Source organism: Uloborus diversus, chromosome 2 (assembly GCF_026930045.1).
Source record: "Uloborus diversus isolate 005 chromosome 2, Udiv.v.3.1, whole genome shotgun sequence".
Classification (NCBI taxonomy): Eukaryota; Metazoa; Arthropoda; class Arachnida; order Araneae; family Uloboridae; genus Uloborus; species Uloborus diversus.
The window spans coordinates 22,992,389-23,016,736 of NC_072732.1; the positions used below are offsets into that span (position 1 = coordinate 22,992,389).

The following is a 24,348-nucleotide window of genomic DNA, read 5'->3' on the forward strand; positions in this document are numbered from 1 at the left end:
AGAAACTTCTTAGGACAAGTTTGAAGAAAGAAATAGATATCAAACATTACTAGTCATGAAAACGCGTTTTAGTCTACCTTCGATGACATCAAAGGAAAGACGGAGAAGTGGGGAACTGCGGGTGGAGGGGATCCACCAGAAAACTTCAGAAATTGACGAATGAAAAATAGCTTTAATTAATCTCTGGTTGTGTTATGATGCAAGGAGAAAAGAGGTCGGGGATATTCAAGGTTTACGGAGAAATTTTAAAAATTGACGTCAAAAATCACAATTTTAGGAACTGTTTCGGAACTTTAGGGGAAAGTATTGATGGGTTATTTCCTAAAATTATTTCAAAGTTGAAGTAAATTTGAAGCTATTTTTTGTGATCTTTGCTTTGGAAAATCGCGGCTCTTCCCGAAAATGTTCCAAAACTGAAGTTTAAAACATGCGATTTCTGGTTATCTTTGTTGACGTTACTGGAAGGAGTGAGATTCGGTCCTCTCCTACCGAAAGTTTTCGAAATTTAAGTCTGAAACGCAAATTTAGGCTGTCTTTGGCGACGGTAGGGGATCCGGCGACTTTGCTCCGGAAATTCCTCGGCACTAGTATCAAAAACAGATTTTTGGCTATACCTGGTAACGATAGAGAAAACGTGAGGAAATTCCCAACTAAAATATTTTTTGGGAACGAAATCAATTTTAGGCTATTTTTGGGAAGAGTATGAAGGCTCCCAGGTGGATATTTCTAAAAGCGCAATTTTATACTTTCTTTGGGAAACTGGGAAGAGACGGTGGATCTTTCTGGATATTTTTCTACATTAATATCTGGAAAATCCAATTATAGACTATCTTTCGTGACATTAGGAGGCTGCCCTAGCGTCGCGAAAAGTTACATATGCTAGGCAGTTCTCCCCCGGAAATATTTAGAAATTGAAGTCCCAAAGTCGTACTTTAGGCATTGCTTAATAAACGATAGGACAATGAGCGTGCAGGAGAAGAGCGAAAGCTCTATTCAGGAAAGTCGTACCCACAGACTTTGTTGCTTGAAGTACTTGCGAATGTATCTTATTCTATTTTTCTTAAATAATGCTATGCTATCGGAAAAATCGGGACTCATTTTGATTTTTCGATAAACATTTAAAATTCAGCATATTTATTCGATTTAGATTGTGAAAATTTTGCTTGATTAATAGAATTATATGCGGCTTGCGGTTGCCCCTTGCTTTAGCCGCCCGTGCCGCCCGAGGCACACCTGCTAGGATCGGCCCTGTTTTTAAGAAATAATTGTTTTTTCTATTACATACCACTAATTCTTCAGTTTCGATGCTAAAACTAATCAATATCATTTTTTCAAATTATTTTACATTTAAGTTATGTGAGTGTTTTCGGGGCCCTCTAAAAATGTGGGCCAGTTCAACTGCTCCGTTTGCCTTGTGAAACTTCCTACAATTTCATGCTTAATGCGTTGTCAACATACTGGATCCTCCTTTTTCCTTTTGAGATCCTCAAATTTGTTCCTTTTTGCGCTGCATTACTACCTCTTACTTTTCAGTACAAAGGAATTTTTTATTTCTCAGGTTTGTTATCACTGTGCTGCATTCAGTACACTCACTGTAGCAAATGTTTTCTGAAAAATTGGAAAATACACTTCTGAGAAAACATACAGTTGTTTTACTATCTCAGAATATTTTTTGATGCTCTGAAATTTTCAAAAATACCTATTTCTATCAAAGGATCGTCATACTAACACTCGCTGTCAAGAAACGAGCTGATGTGTGCATCACATGACTTCTTTTTACTCCAATTTAATGTCATTTCCCCATTACTGGCAATTTTAATGTGATTCAATAGTTTACTCTCTAAATATCACCAACAGTGGCCAAATTGAAACCAAATTTTAAAAAAAATTTAAAAAATCGCCAAATTTGTCGCCACGTTGGCGACAAAACTTGCGACCAAAAGACAGGCGATATATCGCCAAGTGTCCGACAAACTATAACACCACTTGAGTTTACATCGAAATTAACAATGATTTCCCCCAAAAAGTGGCCTTAGGAACATCCGAATGCAACCAAAAGGGAAGGTGCACAACTAGACCCCACTAAGAGTAAACGTATCAAATTTCAACTTTCTGGGACATACCGTTTTTGAGTTATGCGAGATACATACACACATACACACATACGCGCATACGCACATACGGACGTCACGAGAAAATTCGTTGTAATTAACTCGGGGGTCGTCAAAATAGATGTTTCGGGTGTCTGTACATTCCTAGGCATGTATCCACGTGTGGTCGGGTCGAAAAAAAAAAAAAAAAAAAAAAAAACTCAGCATTCATTCGAGGGTGAGAAAAATGAAAATTAAGGCCGACTTTTGAGTGAAATTTTTTTCGCGAATACAATACTTCCTTTTTTGTAAAAGGAAATAATAATAATCTTGTTTCTATAAAACTTTAAAATGTTAAAATAGGTCAAAAATTACCCATTTTATCCTACCCTATATAATATCCTTTCGGTAATTAATCTCACATTTTCTAACACTTTCGGCTTTGTTTGTTTTTCTTTTGAGTCGAGGAATAAAAACGGAAAACTTATCAAAATGCGCGCAAATTTTATCTCCAAATTTTATCAACGTTCTTTCTTAAGTTTCCACCTGTGCTCTAATGCAGTTTTCATTTCCTTGTTACACGTGGTCTAACGCTTCGACTGGGAGCATCTTTGTAGAGAGAGAGTTTAAACTGTAGGTAAGTCTTTCAAATTCACCGTTAACGAACAGGGTCTATGACAGAAATTCTAAGCGACTATCCAAAATTTAATTACTTGCGACTTTAACACGGAAATTTTCTTTGCAGCTATACGACTATAATAATGTTTATAAGTGTCTGAAATAAGTAAAATCCCTCTAATGCGGACACTAACGGGACAATATTTTTTGTCCGCATTAGAGAGGTGTCCGCAGGACAGGGGTTTAATAATGTTATTTGCATTGGAACTGGGGAATTAAAAATTGTCCGCATAAGAGGGTGTCCGCCTTTGAGGGGTGTCCGTTAGGAGGGGTTTTACTATATAGCAGTGGCGTAACTACGGGGGGAGGGTCCGCCTCGGGTGTCACCCGTCTGGGGGCTGACACCCAAAGTGGAATTGCAAGTTTCTGAAAAATATGAGCTAAAATGCATTTTTAAGACTATAAATTTGAAAACTTTTGGGGGGAAGACCTCCCGGAACCCCCCTTTCTCCCCACCCCCACATCATGGGGTGAATACTATACTGAGGATTAGGTTCATATTGTCAATACTTAGACAGAAAATTGTATGAATCTCATGCTTACATAGAATATTGCAGCCATTTTTTTTTGCGTTTAAGGGGGGGGGGGTGACACCACAAATTGCCGTCCCGGGTGTCACCCAATGCTAGGTACGCCGCTGTGTTTTATTAACACAGTAAAAATTTGCTTGTTTTGAACACAAATACTGGCGTGGGAAGGTGAAGCTGCAATTTTTTCATTTTTTGCATTTTTGTTATCTATTGTGCTTTAGCTTTATTGTGCAAGCTTGTGCATTTGGTTTCCGCTGAAAATAAAGCACGAAATCAACGGCAAATCCCATCAATACCCTATTGTTAGTATGGTATCCGAAACGCGTATCTTCAAATGTCTCAAAAACTCTCTTCTGCAGATACTGTGCTTTGCCTTACCACGGCTGAATATATTGTCCATTTTTCATGAGAAGGCACTTCGCCACGCCTCCTCGAACGCACAGTTCCATTTTACGCGGGGATGATCGGTGCGCAATCCACGCGCTTCTAAAGGCGAAAACCAGACAGCCTTCATTTGGGCGTGCATTTTAATGCGCAAAAAAGTCTTAGTGTCCTTTATATCACTTGCTTCGCTTGTCTGTTGCCATTTTACTTATTCTTACATTTTAAAAACCGTTGCTTTTACAACAAAATGCTATGATCCGAATATACTTTCTGCTGAAAACAGCGAAATAGAATCATCGGATACCAACAGACGAGGGAGGAGTCAAGTGCCTTCTTATGAAAAACGGGGAATACTTATGATTAGGGATTGCAATACCGGTATACCGAAAACCGGTATTTCGAGCAATTTTGCAATTTCGAAATACCGGTATTTGCTGAGGAAAATACCGGTATTTTCGGTATTAGCTGAAAATAATCAATAGTTTTAATTCAAGAATTTTAAATTTAAGATATCTACTTATATTTTAACATTTATTTTCCCATGATACAGAACCGAAAATCAATTTATTGATGCAAAAATTTAGCTTCAAAAGCATGAACTAATAGAATGTCATTAAACAAAAGTATTTTGTGCACCATGTAATTTATTTTTTCCATTTCCCTGATCGCTCATTTTCCGTTTTGGGAAAGTTACTTTCGAGTGTAATTTTGAATGCCCTTGTCCGATGAATAATTTATTCAAAACATCAATTACAGGAATGCTTTATAATCTTGTTTCTTAAATGTTTGTCTCAACTGTACTAAATTTAACAAAAACTGCTTGTTGTTAGCATTACAAATGGCAGTTTGTTGGCACCAGTGTTGGTTTGTTGTACCGTCTCGCTTTTATTTCGCTTCATACTTGGCAAAATAATCTTTAAAAATTATATATTGCCTTGAAAATTTGCATAGATCAAAAGCATAAATATGTTCCACGAATTCAAAGATATTTTCATATATTCAGGGCCTAATTACCGCACAGGCCAACTAGGTCTGGGCCTGGGGCCTCATCTTCCTCAGGGGCAGCGATTTTTTAAAACCTTATGCACAGCATTAAAAAATAATGCATTTTTTGTGAAAATAATGAAAATTGATGATTTATTAATTGTAACTTAAGGTGATAGAATAGAGAGGGGGCCTCCAAAGCATTGTGGGCCTTGGGCCTCACGTTTAGTTAGTCGGGGCCTGCATATATTTACATAATTATAATCGCAAATAATTTCGAAAAGAAAGCTAAAACGAATAAGAGAAACCAACAAGATCAAATTAAGTCAAGTTTATCGTAAATTTCAAACCAGAGAGCTAATAAAGAGTAAACACAAACCCCTCCTGTTCAAGAGAAAATGATGTTAATATTGGAAAAGTATCGTCTCTCATTAAAGAAATTTCAACTAGCTCTAAATTAAAAAAAAAAAAAAAAAAAAAATAGAAATACACACAATACGAAAGAAACATGCACACATAAGGGTTAACCCATAAATGACATGCAACAGACCAAATGTTTTTGAAGATAAAATACTTTTACGATATTAAATTATAGGAGGCGTGTCACGCATTGTTAACAGTACCACCGACCTGCGTGAATTCAGAAAGAGTAGTTTCAACTGTAGGAAAGTTGAACACTAAAATGAGTTCCAGGATTAGAGACAATTCAAGAGATGCATTATGTTTTTTTATTACTATTGATTTTTTTATTATGACATTTGTTCCTTCATTTTATATATGTTCACAATACGTTTTCGTAATAATAGAACTTTTATACAAAATTATGAAATGTGGCAACAAAACAATATGTTTTCAAGCAATTTTTGAGAAATTTCAAATACCGGTATCAATACCGGTATTCCAGTATCACGTTTTACAAATACCGAATACCGGTATTGAATTTTTGGTCCGGTATTGCTATTTCTATGATGGGGGCAGTCAAAATGTTATGGCGCAGACGGTGCCATGGAAATTTTTAGGGGGGAGTTTTTAAGAATGTTTTTCTATTTGGGAGGGGGGGGGGGGGCTCTCGTTCTTGCTGTTTATATTGGGGGAGCCATTGATCTTGGGGAAGGGGGATGTTCCTTCGTGGATAAATAAACGCGGATGGCAAGCAAAACCAGGCAATGGCGTCTGCGAAAATTCTTTATGGAATTTATTTAAATATATTTAATATTTTTAGTCACTATCCCCATAGCAGAAGTAACGCGACCCTGCGATGTGCGTCGCAGATTCTTAAAAAGTCTGCAGACTATTTTTAGTTGGGGAGAAAAGAACCTAAAACTTTAAAAGATAAAAAACTAATATTTAGCTTACGAAAATTTGTACTACATTTTTCTGGGATAGAATCTATAGGTAGCTTGAGTAGTTTTTAAGTTTAGCATCTTATTTTTAAGCATTTGTCGGTGCTGATTTAGACTTTACGATTAATCTAATACCCGTTTATTTTGCAGACTGGTTCTGGCTCGTTAATCTGTGCTGAAAAATATTCTGCTTCTGGGGAAACTACTAATTTTACTTATCTGTTATTAATAGTGACTAATGTATTGACGCTATTTTTTATTTCAACATCGTTTGTTAATTAATGATTAATGAACACATAATTTGTAATGCAGTTTGTGTTAAGCCTTTAAACGTAGTGTTGATTATAATGATTTTACACAATTAAGTTAATAAAATTCAATCCTTTTTGTACAGAATTCTTCCCTCCATTATCGATCAATAAACAAGCACGAAGAGAATGAAAGTCTCATTTATTTATTTATTCAAACTTATTTTCTTGCCTGTAAGAAGGAAATTGCACTATTACCCTTATCTAAACTAAAAATCTTATATAATTAAAAACTGAGCGTATGTACCTATGTATGTAACTATGTATGCAACTATGTATACAACTATGTATGTATGTCCAAGTTACTTCTCTCGAACGCCAATGAACTGACTATCGAACCAGGTATTGATAGATTCCTAATTTTCCGTCTTCATAGTTGGCTATTTAACATAATGATCCGATAATAATTACCGGAGATATTAATTAAAAAATTATTAATTATGACACTTACATTTCGACATAAAATCCTTATTTTTCGAAGGCTTTCCTCCTTTCAAATTATTATTCAGTGCTTCATCTCAACTTTCCATAACAATGCTTGTATTGAAATTTGTAGCTTGAAGAAAATCATTGAGAAGAAAGATTAGTTGCCATTTTTTTTTTCTCGAATATGAACAAATAAAATTCTGGGATTTGTTTTGAGACTTTTCCTGTGATCGGGAGATTTAAAATGTTTACTTTTGGGTTATTTTTCTGGAATCTGCCGCAATTTTTTTTTTTTTTTTTTTGTTCAAGCTTGATTGTTGAACACGCGTCACTTGACATAACTTTTATTTTTGAGGTAGACCGTGCAAAGTCGGGCAACGCAGCTAGTATTGTTATATCTATTGTCATATATATCGCTATGGAAATATTGTTATCTATATATATATATAAATGGATGTTGGTAAATTTGTTCCCTAAGATCTCAGAAACTACGCCGCAGATTTGGCTGAAACTTTCACCGTTTGTTCTTTTTGGTACTGGGGAGGTTTGTAGACCAGTTCGAAAAAAATCCGATTGATTGTTCCTTTTTTATTCTAATTTGTCCAAATTTTCGCATAAATGCCCCAATATGACGGTGAAAAAATACGTGCACATATTAAAATTATGTGCCCATCGAAAGCGTTTATTTTTCTGCTGAAGATGGTATCTGTTAGAAAGTTCTAAGTTGTATGAAAAACGAGTTATGAGCTTTTTTTGTTCCATGTTCGAAGGCTTTCCTCAACCCAATTCATTATTTATTGTATCATCTCAACTCCCAGTTAACATAGTTAGAATTGTTGAATGTTTTTGTGTTTCGTCTGACTGTTTGAGACTTTTCTCAAGTCAAATCTTAAAGTAACTTTTTTTCCCCAAGATTGGCTAATAATAACTATATTTGGTTGATTATTTTAAATTTAAACGGAACTTTAGTGTAATTAATGGTTTTTTTTATTTGTGCTGATTGGATTTTTTAATCATTACCCAATTTAACAGCAGAAACCTCACCAAAATTTATGCAAAAAGATTTCAGTAGCGGGTGCATTTGGCAGTTTTTTCAACTGTCGCGGTTTTTGAAGTCAAAGATTACGTAATAATGTCTGTCAGCTTTCACCATGTAAACAAAATATCGTCAATCAAAGAATCTTTAAAAACTTTTTTTACTGTAAAATAATCCAGCAACTAAATTAGGCAAATCCATAAACAGCACAAAAACTTCCATTAATGTGACTTTGTGCCGCAAATTTTACTACTTATTTTGGAAACATTTCGGATGAAATTGTTTAGCGCCATTTTATCGTGACCAAAAGTATCTTAGCATATGGCGACAATATCTCTTTAACAAAAATTAGTAACATACCGTTTTACAAAGTAAGGAGGGGGAGCATTATCCAAGGTATCTGAAAACGATTCCCGCAAATTCGGTAACATTTTAAATCGCACCAAGAACCCACAATAATTGAAAATTTCCAAAATAACTAAAGCAAGTTTAAGGGGATCACGGGCGCGCGGCTACATTTTTTTAAACAGTTCGTTCTTCAATAGACATACAGAGAAGGTAAGACTCCATGAAAAAAAAATAAGTATTAACTGATAAATCTTTTTAAATATGTGAAGTTTAATTTCATATTTCGGAAATTCTTCAAATTTGTATACGCTTTCGTGTTTTCGTTTCTAAATGAATACTATTTTGCTCGTTTTACTTACTGCTACTTTAGTTTTATGAGTAAGGAAGAAGCTAGATTTTAAATCATGTCAAAAAGGTGTGTTTTAAGTTCTTTCACTTAACACAGAAAACAAATTCAAGTAACGATTGTTTCTCATAATTATTGCTAACCCAGGCAACGCCGGGTAATTTTGCTAGTCTAAACAAAAAGTATTCTTATTATTTATTTTTTAAGAAAAAGTATTCTTATTCTTTATTTTTTAAGAAAAAGTATTCTTATTATATTTTTTTATTCTTATTATTTATTTATTTTGATTTTTTAAATTAAGACAATTCCTACTGAGGTCAACAAAGAAATATTTTATATTTTACCTCAAAATGGCACTTCTTTCATGCTGTGCCCCATAAAAACCATTGACTTTTTTTTTCACCTGAGGATGTTGAGAAACCCTAATATTTATCTTGCTTTAAAAATTTGAGGTACATTTTAAGAAAAGCTTTGTTTAACAATGTCCGTGAATGTGATCAACAATGAACTTTGGATTGAAGGCTCATTTACATTTTAGCATGAAATTTGTTAAAAACAATTGTAATTCACGTTTTAAATACTTTGGAACCTTGGAATAAATTTCATCTGTTGCAGAAAAACCAGGGGTTTAAATGGATATTTATTTCTGATATGCGCGAGAATTGTTTCGTCCTCACATTAGAAGATTTATGCAAAAACGTTGATAAAAATTGGAATAAACTAATAATTATTAATATGATCGAAGAATATTGCATTCTCAACAGGTCTGAGGTAGCCTACCCAATTTCAAAACAGGTATGCCCACAGGGGGTGGGGTGGGGGGGGGGGAATATGGTGCAAGTTGCGCCATCAAGATTTTCGGGGTGATTTTTAAAAATTTTTTATTTATTGATTTAAATGTATTTATTGATTTATTTTTAATTTACATTGTTTATTTTATTTTGTTTCAATTTTATTTTATTTATTTATTTAATAATTTTGTGTCTGTGTCTGTGTGTGTATGTTATTGGTGTAGCACGAACTTTTCTAACAAAATAATAATAATCTGCTTTGCTACCTCAGTAGCTGTGTTGCGCTGGTTCCTTATCGTTGCTAGCACTAAGTACCAATCTTCTGCTGACGTCGTATTACGTACACGACCTTCCTCGTGACATTTGCTACAGATTTCATTTGTATGAAATGATTTCTAAACTCTAGAAACAACCCTGTGGCTGACGTCGAACTCCCTGGCAACATGAAACTTTTTCTGCCTTTCTTTGATGTTGCCAAACACGCGGCCACCCATAAAATCATCTAAGGGATGTAGGGAAGGCATACCGAAAAATGCAAGTTCGCCAATTTATTCCCCTCCTTCAAATTTTGCTTTTGAACTACAATGGTCATTACATGTGTAAATTCGATGGCCCGCAAAGGAATAAGCGTGGACTGTATAATTTCAAGTAACTATTTTATTTTATCTTAAAGCAGAAGACTATTAGCACTGCTAACATGAAACCAAAAGACACAGCTACATTTCACATAACAAGATGGTTGAATGACAAAAAACATGGCTTGCAATGCTGAAGAAGTTCTTACAGTTCGTTGCCAATCGGTAATAAGAAAAACAATAAATAAATGCAAAGGCTTTGCACAACTATCGGGAGGAAAGTTGGATATTTCATTTAGATCATCAACAACATGCCTAATCCTTTATATCGCTTATCAGCGCTATCACGCGACTAGCAATGTCGTGAGTCTAAAATTTGCATACTCACAACACGTCTTAATGTATCCCTAATTTATACTAATTTCCATATTTTCGTGCCCTGCATTCTGTGGTTGCTAACGCTGCTATTGCAATCCGTCCTTAGCAATTGTCTACCAGTGTATAAATAAGGAGAGTGTGAACGAACCGCAGGAATTGAAAAAGGATAAGGAAAGAATACACCCATTGGAATGTTGTTGTAAACTATTTATTAATAATTCTTACAAGTATGCATTTAATCTAAATTTTGCTCAAAAGCACTTTATTAATAAATTCACTAAATAATTTTCGTATTTTACTTCATTTCACAGATTAAAGATGCCAGAAAGCATTCAAATCACGATTCTCCCGATCTCATTCTTCCTGTTGGGCTTCCTTTATGCCACTGTTTCAGCCCAGCACAGAGATGATCGCCACACCGGTCACGAACACTACAGACCGAAGATGGATGTGGTCAAGAACGTCCTGAAAGACAGAGAATTTATTAGAGATTACGAGTAAGAGTTACTTGTAAAAACAAGTCTGTAATTTACTCTAAATGAGTAGTTTTCAATAACAATATACAGCGTTCCTGGGAAAGAGAGACTAGATGTGAACTAGGATATGCACCACACGGTAAAAACGATTGAGAAACGTTCCTAGGAAATAATGGGCAGCTGATGTGCCCAATTTCTGCCTGTGATATATCTTGCAAAAACTAGGAACGCTTTCCGCTAAAATTCAGAAACCTTCCTGAAATCTATACCTCAGAGCCAGAGGAACATAAGTCACATTAAGATAATTTTACAGTAGATAGGAAAAACTTTTTTCTGGGACAGGTAAAGGATGGGACGCGCGCTCTTTTAACCCTGGTAAAAAATTGAAAATTATTTTTTAAAAAGAATTTCGTTCACACGGCTCGATGCGGTATAGGCTTCCACATACAATGCACTAATGAACAGAAATTCACAATTTTTGGACATATGTAACTATGGCTCTGAGGTACAGACATTATCCTGAAACCTCATGAAAAATTCAGAAATCTTTCCGTTTAAAGCCAGTCGTGGCTCTGGAACTTTAGAATAAGCTTAGGATGGTATAATTATAATAGCGTGACACCTTCCTGATTTATCAAGGACGTTCCAAAAGCATTATTGTAAACATGGCCAAAGCTAAGACATAATTGCAAGTAAGTATTAAGAATTTCACTCGCCTGCAATTCTTGCAAAGCTACGCAGTCCATGAACTTATTCGCTCCCTTTGGGAGCTTAATCAGTCTGGACGGGCCGTAATCGGACTGAATTCGATACACTTTATAAATATGCTCAGTTAATCTTTAAACTGGGAGCTAAATACATTTTTTACGACAGTGAAAAGTTCGCATTCGTGCAACTTGTAGCGGTTTAGGAAACTTTATGCTTGTTATTTTCCATGAAGTGGATGAAAACCGTTGAAATCCCAACAGGGTCGTTCGAAGAGCTGACGGTGCCCGGGGCGAAGGTTTCTTGGCGCCCCCCCCCCCCGTTATACACACAGAAAAATCAAGCTATTTATACCATCAGTGCATAATACGTACTTGAATTTTTTATACATTAATTAAAAGAACAATCCGAGGGCGATGCATAATACTAATTAAAACACAAGCAATTAATCTGTTTCTAATATTTATGAAACATTAGTTAACCAAAAACGTTTCAAAAAATGGAAATGTTAAAAATCCAAACATTTATCTAGTAAAATGTTATCCCACTAGATGAAAAACAAACAATTAAAACTGAATTAGGTTATTCATATTGATCAAACGAAAAGAAAACGAATAAATAATTTGCTGATTATAAATAGAAAATGTATTTATCGAAGTAAATTACAAAAAAAAAATAAATAAATAAATAAATTTCGATCTGGACTCATTCAATGATTATTTTCAAGAGTTTTTTGGTTTTACTTGTACCAACTTAATACCAGCTTTTATATATGTTATAAACAAAGACAATATTCTTTTGCATCAAATATTTGTAAGTTTTAGGGGGAAGCCCATAAATACTTAAAAACAAAAATCGCTCAGAAGTGCGTTTTTGGAGCTTTAATTTCTAAAAATCACTGCCCCTAATATTACAAAATTTGGCCTTACAAATTGCGTTTTAAGACTTGAGTTTAAGAAAATATTCGTGCAAGGGTTCCCATGCCGCCTTTCTTTAATATCATAAGCAATGGGTTTTCGAACGACACTTACAAAAAAATTATATTAATCTAGCTTTTCAGTTTTTATTTAATGACTTTTTTTTCTTAAATTGTGGATTATTTTACGTTTTATGGGATAATTTTAATTGTTGGGTGATTTATCTTTCTTTTGATGGAACTCTTTGTTTCGTTAAAAACCTAGTTTTGTTTAAGACTTCATTAAAAAGACAAAATAACGTATGTTATCACCAAGCAAAAAAAAAAAAAAAAAAAAAAAAAACAAGTCGTTAAATGTTAAATATTTTAAATTTGAATGTGTCAGAAGATGTATGCAACTGTACTCTACGTCAAATCGCGGATATCACAAATTTGCCACAGCGACTGCGCATGAGCGTGGACTTAGCTCATTTCAAAAGTCTTGCTTAAATTAATTGCAAAAATTTTGTCTGTTAACAAATTACTGCAAAACACGGATATCCACATACATATTTCATATATTTCAATTCATAATGTGTTATGTTTGTGAAAAATACATTGATTTAGAAAATAAGCAAACCAAGAAATAAGTGCTATTTTTCGCTTTCAATTTTAAAGTTAGATGTATCATATTCACATGCGTACAGTTACATATAGTATGTCACGCAAAATCTTTTCATTTTTTATAACCCCAGTTTCGCCGGCATTTAAAATTCCTTCACCCTTAAATATATCAAAACTAAAAAACAGGAAGGAAAGAAAATTCGTATCGGTGAAACTGGGGGGACTGTATTCTAATCTCAATCATTAATGTTTCTCTGCTTAAATATAAACAAACAACATAGAATCTTAAAACAGAAAGCCCAATGAGCTTAGTCCGCGCGCATGCGCAGTCGCTTTGCCAAATTTGTGATATTCGCGATTTAACGTCTAGCATCTAGTTGCAACTGTTGGATCTGTTTTATTAACCTTGATTGAATTTCATTTCCTAAGACAACTTTTGAATAACTGTTAGATCTTAAATCTGTTCTAGCCTTGCAATTGCAGTCAAAGATTAACAAACCCTGAGAGTAAGTACACATGAATTTAAGGGAAATTAGTGATTGTCAAACTTTAATTACTCCGGCTCATGATGTCCCTGGGATTTGAATTTTTGTATATGTCCTCAATGGCTCCCCAAGAATATGTATACAAAAAAATCATTACCATAGCCCCCGGGGGGGCTGCTGCGGAACCCCGGGAAAGTACGATTTGGGGGGTAAAAACAGGGGGAGGGGAAGGGGGGTCAAATGGCACAAAAGGCACATCAGTAGGGCACAAGGAATGCGTGTGCGAATTTTCAGTTTGATTCGTCCTTTCGTTTGGGCTGTAGCCCTGTCGAAGGAAGCGAAAACTTTTTTCAACAGCAATTTTATAAGTTTAATACCTCCTCCCCCTGATAGTCCAGGGGATTGTATTTTGGTTTACGTCGTCATGGGCCACTAGAGATTGAGTGTACCAAAAATCAACGCCGGGGATCTTCATAGGGCTGAGATACAGACGGGTGAAAACCCCAGAAAAAACTCCAACTTGTTCTGTCGTGTAAACTGTTCTTGGTCGCTTTTATTTTCTTTCGTCTTTCTTGGCGGTGGATTTGCTTTTGTTGGCTGCTGTCGTTTGGTTTTGTTGGCGGCGGGACGGTCCCGCGTCCCGTGATAATCGGGTTTTCTTAATTTAAAAGAATGGATGCTTTGAAAACAAGAGAAATTTAGTTTGATATATTCAAGTATTGGCAATAAGGTTTTTTTTGTTCCGTGAAGTGTCATCGTTCACAAATTGTAGAGGTTGCAAAAAAAAAAAAAAAAAGAAAAAAAAGCCTACTTTTCCCCATAGATTTTTCAATTTCTCCTGAAACTTTAATTATTTTAAAATCAATATGCTAAAATTCTATATAATTCACGAGTAATGCAATACAATTTGTTTTCGAAGACTGCAACATCTGCTAATGTTTCAGACACATCCGGGAAGATGTCCAGGACATGTACAACAAGGACTTCGCAGAGAAGTTGAACGACATTGACATGGAGATATTTTACTTCCAGTGAGTACCAATTTATCGTTTTTCAATTTACTATAGGTGTGCACTTAGTCTGGCATGTAATGGAAGAGCTGTTGGATTGACGGATAATATAATATGAGATTGTAGTCGGTTTTAAATTTTCCTAAAGGGGGGGGATGACAAAAAATATGTTTCTGAGTGTAAATATGTTCAACAATCACGCTTAAATAAAACAAAAAAAAATTAATTAGGGGGTATGTGTGTGCGTAGGCATGTGTGTTTGTGTCTGTGTGCAGGCATGAGTGTTGGTAGTTGTGTGTATGAGTGTTTGTGTGCGTGGGGGCGGGGTATGTGTATGTGTGTAGGCATATATGTTTGTGTCTGTGTGCATGCATGAATGTGTGGGTAGTTGTGTATATGTGTGTGCGTATGTGTAGGTGTCTGTATGCATGCGTGTGTGTATGTGTTTGTGTATGTGTGTAAGTGTATGTGTGTGTAAATGTTTGTGTGTGTATGTGTTTGTGTGTGTGCGTGTGTGTGTGTGTATGTGTAGGTTTCTGTATGCATGCGTGTATGTATGTGTTTGTGTATGTGTGTAAGTGTATGTGTGTGTAGGTGTTTGTATGTGTTTGTGTGTGTGCGTGTGTGTGTGTGTGTATGTGTTTGTGTGTGTGCGTGTGTGTGCGTGTGTAGTTGTGTATGTATGCGCGTGTGTGTAGGACATGGATGCAACCTGGAAGCGGTTTTCGCTATAGGAGCAGCATCGTGAGGAGTCGGTCGACGGTGATGCTGCGGAGGGTGCTGGCGGGAAAATAAAATGAAAGCACATCAAAACAGTCAAATGAAAGCAATAAGCAATCGTGATTGCTCAAAAAAAAAAAAAAAGGCATGAAATTTCCCGTCAACATGTAGCAAAGAGCATTTTTCTAACTCAAAATTTAAATTTAGACCTCTTTAGAACATTTTTTTTTAATTCCAAGGGAGCAGTCATTATTGATAATAGGCTTCAACATTCTGTGTTTCACGAACTTTCTGATATCCCCCCCCCCCTCCAATTGCAAATTCCTGAGTATCAAAGGACCTTTGTGCCAAATTTAGCAAAGAACCGACGTAAACTGTGGATTTATATAAGGAACACACGCACACACACAATTACAGCCTTCAAAATTTATTTGCATTATATGTAAATAGAGTCTGCACTGTTAAAAATTCAGGAAACTTTTATGGCAAATATTGTTGTAAAATGGAGTGATTACGGTACAGAAAAAATACAGTAAATTGTACCGAAAAAAATTAACGATTGCAGTGCTAATTGATACACCACGTGACTTACAGTGCGAAGCACATAACACATCTCCCCTCACTCAATGTGTCCCAAATGGTATGTTGGTCAGCAAGTCGCCTGCCAGTACGAAGGTCACGAGATCGAACCTGCAGCTCGAATGTTGCGTTTTTTAACTCTCATTTATTCTATCGTAAAATTTTACAGTAAAATAGGATCTTACGGTAAAAGTTACTGCCAACATGGATGCCAGTATAACTTTTACCGTAAAATTTCAGGATTTTTTTAACAGTGCTTATTTTTACTAATAATAAAGCTGAAAGTCTCTCTGTCTGGATGTCTGTAGGACGTCTGGATGTCTGGATCTCTGTGACGCGTACAGCGCCTAGACCGTTCGGCCGATTTTCATGAAATTTGGCACAAAGTTAGTTTGTAGCATGGGGGTGTGCACCTCGAAGCGATTTTTCGAAAATTCGATGTGGTTCTTTTTCTATTCCAATTTTAAGAACAAAACTATCATATGATGGACGAGTAAATTACGAAATTATCATAACTTGGAACCGTAACATGGGCACAAGCCAATTGGCGAGATACGAAATTAGCATAACGTGGAACTGTAACATGGGCAAGCCAGTTGGTGAGAAATTCACCATACATTGTTTGTAAATATACAGGCGAACTAAAAGACCTCTTAATTTTTCTATTAACGGGCAAAGCCGTGCGGGTACCACTAGTGCTTCATAAAGTTCGTACAGTGAAAATAAGGATCTAGTAGTCTTTATTTATAGGGTGCTTTGTAAAAAAAAAAAAAAATTAATAAGTCGATTGAAATGGAGTTACCCAATGTATTTATAGTTAATTCAGTGAGAAAATTAAACGCATGTTAACTGTGCTGGAACTCATGTGTTGTAACATTGCAAGGAAAAGTATTTCTTTTGGATGTTCTTGTAAGACAAAATGGCATTCATTTTAGATTGCATGACTTGGACAAGGACAAGAGGCTCGACGGCCTGGAACTGCTGGGGGCCATGAACCACGTCATGAACAGAGAGCAGGAGCTGATCGACAGGGCAGACCTCATGAAATCGTCGGAGACCAGAATGGCGCTGCAGAGCTGGTGGAACGAGAAATTCGAGGAAGATGCGAGTGAGTGGGCCTTCCTCCTCTTTTGCCTTCTTTTCAGTTTGTAAAATGGATTTAAAAAAAAATAGTACTTATCATCAGCATTAGCGCAGCCAGAAATGGGTTTTTTGATCAAAAATTTCTTTTGAAGGGGGTTTTTTGATCAAAAATACATTCTGAAGGGTATTTTTGGATCGAAAATACCTTCTGAAAGTTGTTCCTTTCAATCTGTTACGAATTCTGTAAATAGTAATTATTTTTGTGATTAATTTGTCGTAATCTAGCTAAATTTGGCGTTTATTATATTATCTTTCATCTAAAATTATTGTAGTAACGTAACCTGTAAATAGTTTCCTGCAATGAATATACAGCCCCCGTACATTCGGCTGATGTATACGGTCCCCTCATTTCTGAATGATAAAATTTGTGAATGGAAAGAAATAAGATAACGGTCTACGATTTTCTGGAATCTTTTGGAATATTGTGGAAACTTTTCGATGTCTGTAAATAGCCGCGCCGCATGATAAAAGGTCAGTCTCGATTGAGAATTTGTACTGAGAGGGTATTAGCTTCGTTTATTGCGAGGCATGTCGCTGTGTTGTTTTTCGTATGTGGATGTAAATACGTGTGTAAACGTTGAGTTTACGTTGTTGATTGATATTTGTTTATTTGCTGATGATTAATTTAGCAGTTGTTAACGATCTTCCCTGTACACAGTTGTAAATAAATCTCCTGTGTTTCTCTCAAGAACTGTGTCGTCCTTTCAAGAAAGTTGAAGCTGCACCGGAACCTTTAACAAATCAAAACAGCCCTTTCTTATGCATAAACTACTGTATTAGAATTTGTTTTTATGTTAAAACCATTACCTCTGGGGGGCAGGGGGTGTCACCCCAACCCCCCTTTCCCTTTGCTGTGCCACTGATCATCAGCAGTCACGCAGCAAGGAAAGGAGGTGTAGCTCAAACCGGACAGAGCCTTTGATTTTAACCCACAGGGTGTTTGCAAACTCTTGCACTGATAAAGAAAATTTAATTAAAAGCAGCATTTGTTTGTTTCCTTATCTCATCAAGCGCCCCCCCCCCCAATTGGTACAATATTAGCTAAAGGCATTTTGGTGGCGTTAACAGCGAAAACTGAAAGGACTATGAACAGCGAAACTATAAAGGAAAACAACTCCCCAGGGGCGCCGCTAGGGAAGATTTAAGGGTCAATCACGCAGAATCTTTGACTTTAACATATTGTTACAAATTTTGTAAATAGTAATTATTGTAGTAACGTAACCTGTAAATAGTTTCCTGTACTGAATATACAACCTCTATACATTCGACTAAAGTATACGATCCCCCTATTTCTTTTTTGTTCATTGATAAAATTTGATAACGGTCTACTATTTTCGAGAAGCGTTTGGAATCTTGTGGAATATTTGAGAGATTTCTTTCGATGTTTATAAAAGCGTCCCGCGTGATAAAAAGTTAGTTTCGATTGAGAATTTGTGCTGAGAGTGTATTAGCTCTGTTTATTGCGAGGCATTTCGCTGTGTTGTTTTCGTATTTGGAAGTAAATACGTGTGTAACCGTTGAGTTTACGGTGTTGAGTGATATTTGTTTAATTGCTGATGATTAATTTAGCAGTTGTTGACGCTCTTTCCTGTACATAGTGTAAATAAATTTCCTGTATTTTTAATCGAGAACTGTGTCGTCCTTTCAAGAAAGTTGGAAGCCGCACCGGATCCGTTACAATATTTTGCCAAATCTAATATGAGAGTTTATATCCATAGCTCAAAATTTATCCATATCTCATTTCCCTAGAAACTCACTTTCTAGAAGCTGAATTCTGGCTGCGTTAGTGCCTGCCGCGAGAAAATCGTCTAAATCTTCTCAGAGCTACGAAAGATGTGCACACAGAAGTGTACGATTGAATAAGTAAACGAAATAAACTAATTTCTATTTTATCCCATCTGCTCTGCCCCGCATGTCCTTGACTACTTGGAAAAAAACATTCAAAATAATAATAAGCTGAAAATTAAACTACTACTCCGAATATTAGGAGGCCTGAATATTTAAAATGTTAATAACAAAAACTTTCATTTTATAGTAACAAAAATAATTTCTGACTTATACAACAAAATATTACAATACTAGAAAATCGCTCGTCAAGGTATGGCGGGTGAAAAAATGCTTCTACATTTGAAAGAAGCCTGTTTGGTGATAATTTGATAGTTGAAATTTTAAATCTAATTCCAGTAGATTAACCCTAAACTCCAGTAGATAGCGTTCACTGTTGACCACTTTTTCGTTTCTTCATTTCCCTGAAATGACAATCTGACCAGTAAAACAGTTAAGTTAACGGATCGAGTTCAGCCCTGTCACAATAAAGCCTTTTCCTGTAAGTTAAACATTACCAAAACATAGTATCAAATAATCACGCCGTGGCGCGAGTTTCATTGTTGATGACGTCAGGAGCGTTACTCGATCATTGGCTATTATATATATGAGGATGGGTTTCAGGTTTTGAAAACTGCTTTTATTATCGTATGCTTTGATCTTCAGAGATAACTTTTTTCCTGACTGGTGTAGTCTACATGTGTTACTATACAGGGTGTTCCGTTTTGCAAGACCTTTATTTTCGCAACCGTTAGTCCTAGGTGTGTACGTCCAATTGTAAAAATGTTCAAAATCAGATGCAAAGTTAGGATATTGAAAGTTTGAAGCAAAAATAAAAATGAGTCAAAAAATACAAAATTTAACTTTTTATACGGGCCCTGGGTCCCCTAACTAATATTTAGAGAAATAATCTCCATTGAAAGAGAGACTGACTATTACTGACACAAAAAACTTGACATTTACGCTAGCAAAACTCAAAGAGATATTCCAATTCAAAGTTTTAAGGGACCATACAAAAGATGAGATTGGAACTCATCGCCCTTTCAGTCTTTTTTATCGCCCTTCGTCTGAAAGGGGTGACATTGGAACTGTTACCCCTTTCAGGCGAAGAACAGGTCGTCAAAGAAAGAAAAACAAGGCACTTATTTTTTTCATTGCTATTCAAAAATAAATGCAAATGTTGAGCCGTGTTATGCAAAAACACACTACAAAAACCTCGAACAATTTGGAAAACCACACTCTATGCTCACATATAATTTTAAACATTTGTTAGCCGCTATATTTCCCCCCAAAAGTTGTTATTGACAGCGTGTGAAAAGTGGTGTAAGTCATAAAACGCTGTGTTTCACATCTCGGTGAATATTGGTCGTATTAATTTCAAACGTTTTGTGTTGGAATTATTTTTCAATGGAAAATATTTCCCTAAATATAAGTTAGGGGAGCTGGGGCTCGTATAAAAAGTTAAATTTTGTATTTTTTGACTTATTTTTATTACTTCCTTTTACAAAAAAGTAAGTATTGTATTCGCGAAAAAATTTTCACTCAAAAATCGGCTTTAATTACCATTTTCCTCACCCCCGAATGAATGTTGAGTTATTTTTTCGACCCGACCACATGTGGATATATGCCTGGGAACTTACAGACACCCGAAATATCCATTTTGACGACCCCCGAGTTGTATACGTATGTATGTGCGTATGTGTGTATGTATCTCGCATAACTCAAAAACGGTATGTCCTAGAAAGTTGAAATTTGGTACGTAGACTCCTAGTGGGACCTAGTTGTGCACCTTCAATTTTGTTTGCATTCGGGTGTTTTTAAGGGGATCTTTTGCCCCTTTTTGGGGGGAAATCATTGTTAATTTCGATGTAAACTCAAGTGGTGTTATAATTTGTCGGACACTTGGCAATATATCGGCAGTCTTTTGGTCGCCAAATTTTGTCGCCAACTTGGCGAAAAGATTGGCAATTTTTTTAATTTTGAATTTGGTTTCAATTTGGTGATATTTAGAGAGGAAACAATTGAATCACATTAAAACGGCCAATAATAGGGAAATGGCATTAAATTGGAGTAAAAGGAAGTCATGTGATGCACACATCAGCTCGTTTTTACCACAAGCTTTCAATATCTTAACTCTTAATCTGATTTTGAACATTTTTGCAATTGGAAGTATACATCTAGGACTAACTGTTGCGAAAATACAGGTCTTGCAGGTTAAAACGGAACACCCTGTATAGCTAAAATTTTTCCATACAGGTGGAGCTAAAACAATGCAAATGTTTTACCATTTCACTTAGCCCCTTTATTAACACCCGCTTGAAGAACTTAATATCAGATTGGCGAATGGGATGCGATTTTTCATCGTAACTGGTCGAAAACGACAGGGAAAGAAGTTCGACCGATACGAGACTCGCTTTTATTGATCAATCTCACCAGAGAATGATTAAAATTAGTAAAAACAGCATTTTGGATGATCAATTCGATATTTGAATTACGTATTCATCTTTTTTTAGAATTCATCGACCAAGTGCTAAAAGAAGAAGATTTGGATCAAGATGGATTTCTGAGTTACATGGAGTTTGCCATCGGTAGACAGAGAGAGATGGGACAGATTTAAAAAGAAAACTATGCAAATATTTTCATTTGCTCATAATTTATTTTTAAACTTTTAACATCATATGTTTCAGAACAATAATAAAAGTAATTTTAGAAAGTGTGGCAATTTTGACCATTTATTGTTAAATTTTGAAGTGAAAAAAAAAATTAAAAAAATATACTAATTTGAATTTTTTGCATCTTGAATTCAAATTATGTTTTTCGCAATCACGAGTGTGTGTCTGTAGGCGTGTGTGTTTGTGTCTGTGTGCAGGCAGGAATGTGTGGGTAGTTGTGTGTATGTGTGTGTATGTGTTCGTGTGAGTGTATGTGGAGATGTCTGTATGTATGCGTGTGTGTATGTGTTTATGTATGTGTGTAGGTGTATGTGTTTGTGTGTGTATGTGTGTGTGTAGTTGTGTATGTATGCGCGTGTAGTAGGACATGGGCGCAACCTGGAGACGGTTTTCGCTATAGGAGCAGTATCGTGCAACTACACACACACACGCACACATACACACATACACATACAAAAACACATACACACACGCATACATACAGACACCTACACATACATACACACAAAAACATACACACACATACACACAACTACCCACACATTCATGCCTGCACACAGACACAAACACATATGCCTACATACACATACCCCCCCTCCACACACACATTCATACACACAACTACCCACACATTTATGCCAGCACACAGACACAAACACACATGCCTACACACACATACACATACCCCCCCACACACACATTCATACACAAAACTACCCACACACTCATGCCAGCACACAGACACCTACACACTTGCCTACACACAAACCCTCCACACACAAACACACATGCCAACGTACACACACTCGTGATTGCGAAAAACATAATTTGAATTCAAGGTATCAAAATTCAAATTAATTTTTTTTCTCTTTTTTTTTTGCTCGAAAACAAAAAACATTAGCTGTATTGTTTGAAAGGTATTACTACTTTGTTTGTTCGTTTATTTATTATTATTTCTTTTACGCATCCATTTCACCAGATTAGAGAGGAATGGATTTTTAGAAATCAACTGTGAATGTTAAAAAAGTATGGTTGAAATAATTTGCACTTTCAGCTGATTGAGAGAATATTAATCGGATTCGGATGCTAGAAAGTCGATGTTGGTATGCGGGAAAGTAGGCCCGTTTAATTCTGGATGAAAATATTTGTTAAACCACTTGAGGGTTCTGCTTCTTGTATCTAACGCTCACCGACCACCAAAGATTCGCGATCTGATTTAGTTCGCGAAAATTTAAATCGTCTGCTAGGAAGAATCAGATTGAAAAACGTATAACGATTTACAATGGCATCGTTCCCGAAATTTTAAAACTATTGTTTTCTGAAAGAGCATGCTTAAGAGCAAAGGATCTGACCCTTTTTTAAATAATTTGACAAAGTTGCTAACATTTTTAAAAATATATTTTTACATTCAATTTCATTTTTTACGTTTCAGCATATGACATCGCAAGTGATGAAATGCCATTCCTGATGCCATTAGCGCAGAGCGCAATATTTAATTCACATCTTTACTCACATGTACTGGCAACGATATGATACCAAGTGTAGAGCTCAATATTTAATTCGCTTCTGAGTTGTCATAACCTGGAAACGCGGTAGACAGCAAGCGTAAGCATTCAGCGCTCCAGCGGAGAACGCGCCAAAGTGCATCACTTGTGACTTCATAAAGACCACGCCTTGTTTGAAAATCGGAAATTTAAAAAAATTAATTAAAAATTAAACGTTCTGAAAATAAAAGATTTTTCTCGCTCCATGTTATTTTTTTTGGTCATTTTATGAACTTCAGTGTCGAAAAGTAGTACATTTGACTGATGGAAACAACCTTATTATCACAAACAGAAAACCCCCATCCTGTAAAAAAAATAGAAATTAAAGAGCTCATTATAATTAGAACAATTTGGAAATCCTACTCCAATCCGAAGGAAAAGGGAACTTCAGAAAAAACGCTTAATAAAAGAGTTTTCTTAAAAAATGCTTCGAAGAGCACCTTTACTAACTAACTTGTGCTAAATTTCACAGCTTTTGGGATAAGGGGCGTATGTGTCAAAAAGGCCGTTTTGTATACGTTTAAAAAGTCGTTTTCAAGTTCGTGCCTGTAGCAACATTTTTCTTTTTAGCTCCGTTGCTTGAATTGAGTTTAGCCTATGATCTTCGCTAATTTCGAAACCCTTATGATAAAAAAAAATAAATAAAAAATTAATTTGAATTTTGTCATCTTGAATTCAAATTATGTTTTTCGCAATCACGAGTGTGCGTATGTAGGCGTGTGTATTTATGTGTGGGGGTATGTGTGTTTGTGTGTAGGGGGTATGTGTATGTGTGGGTAGGCATGTGTCTTTGTGTCTGTTTGCAGGCATGAGTGTTGGTAGTTGTGTGTATGAGTGTTTATGTGCGTGGGGGCGGTGTATGTGTGTGTAGGCATATGTGTTTGTGTCTGTGTGCAGGCATGAATGTGTGAGTAGTTGTGTGTATGTGTATGCGTGTGTGTGTGTGTAGTTGTGTATGTATGTGCGTGTGTGTAGCACATGGATGCAACCTGGAGACGGTTTTCGCTATAGGAGCAGCATCGTGAGGAGCCGGTCAACGGTGTGCTGCAGAGGGTGGCGGGGGGAAAATAAAATCATAGGACATCAAAACAGTTAAATGAAAGCAATAAGCAATCGTGATTGCTCAAAAAACTCTATTGAATGGCAAAGAATGGTAAGGGATGTGGGAAATCTTTCATCCCTTTAACAGTCAATTTATGTGAAATTTTAGTTTAAAAGTTAATAACAAAAAAAGTTAATTTGAAATGTAAGGGGGGGGGGAGGGGGAAACGTTCCGAAGTGAAAGGCCCCGAAGTCGAAGTAATTTTGTAACAAATTTCAAGGCTGCAGGTGCTACAGCTCTCTAGACGTGGGACAACCACAGACATCCTTCACAATTTCTTTGACGTTATTTTTTTCAATATATATAAAGGTAAAGAAATCCGAAATAGAACCATCTTTACTAATAATAAAGC

The 24,348-nt window shown here is 35.9% G+C and overlaps 1 protein-coding gene across 1 annotated transcript; it reads left to right on the forward strand.

Annotated features, from left to right (window-relative positions):
* The first annotated feature begins 2,679 nt into the window (after positions 1 to 2,679).
* On the forward strand, positions 2,680 to 21,359 carry LOC129216905 (multiple coagulation factor deficiency protein 2 homolog). The gene is made up of 5 exons (XM_054851122.1): positions 2,680 to 2,727; positions 10,529 to 10,714; positions 14,347 to 14,433; positions 16,647 to 16,819; positions 21,192 to 21,359. The coding sequence occupies exons 2-5, from the start codon at positions 10,536 to 10,538 to the stop codon at positions 21,293 to 21,295; spliced, it is 543 nt and encodes a 180-aa protein (XP_054707097.1). The 5' UTR covers positions 2,680 to 2,727; positions 10,529 to 10,535; the 3' UTR covers positions 21,296 to 21,359.
* Positions 21,360 to 24,348: the final 2,989 nt, after the last annotated feature.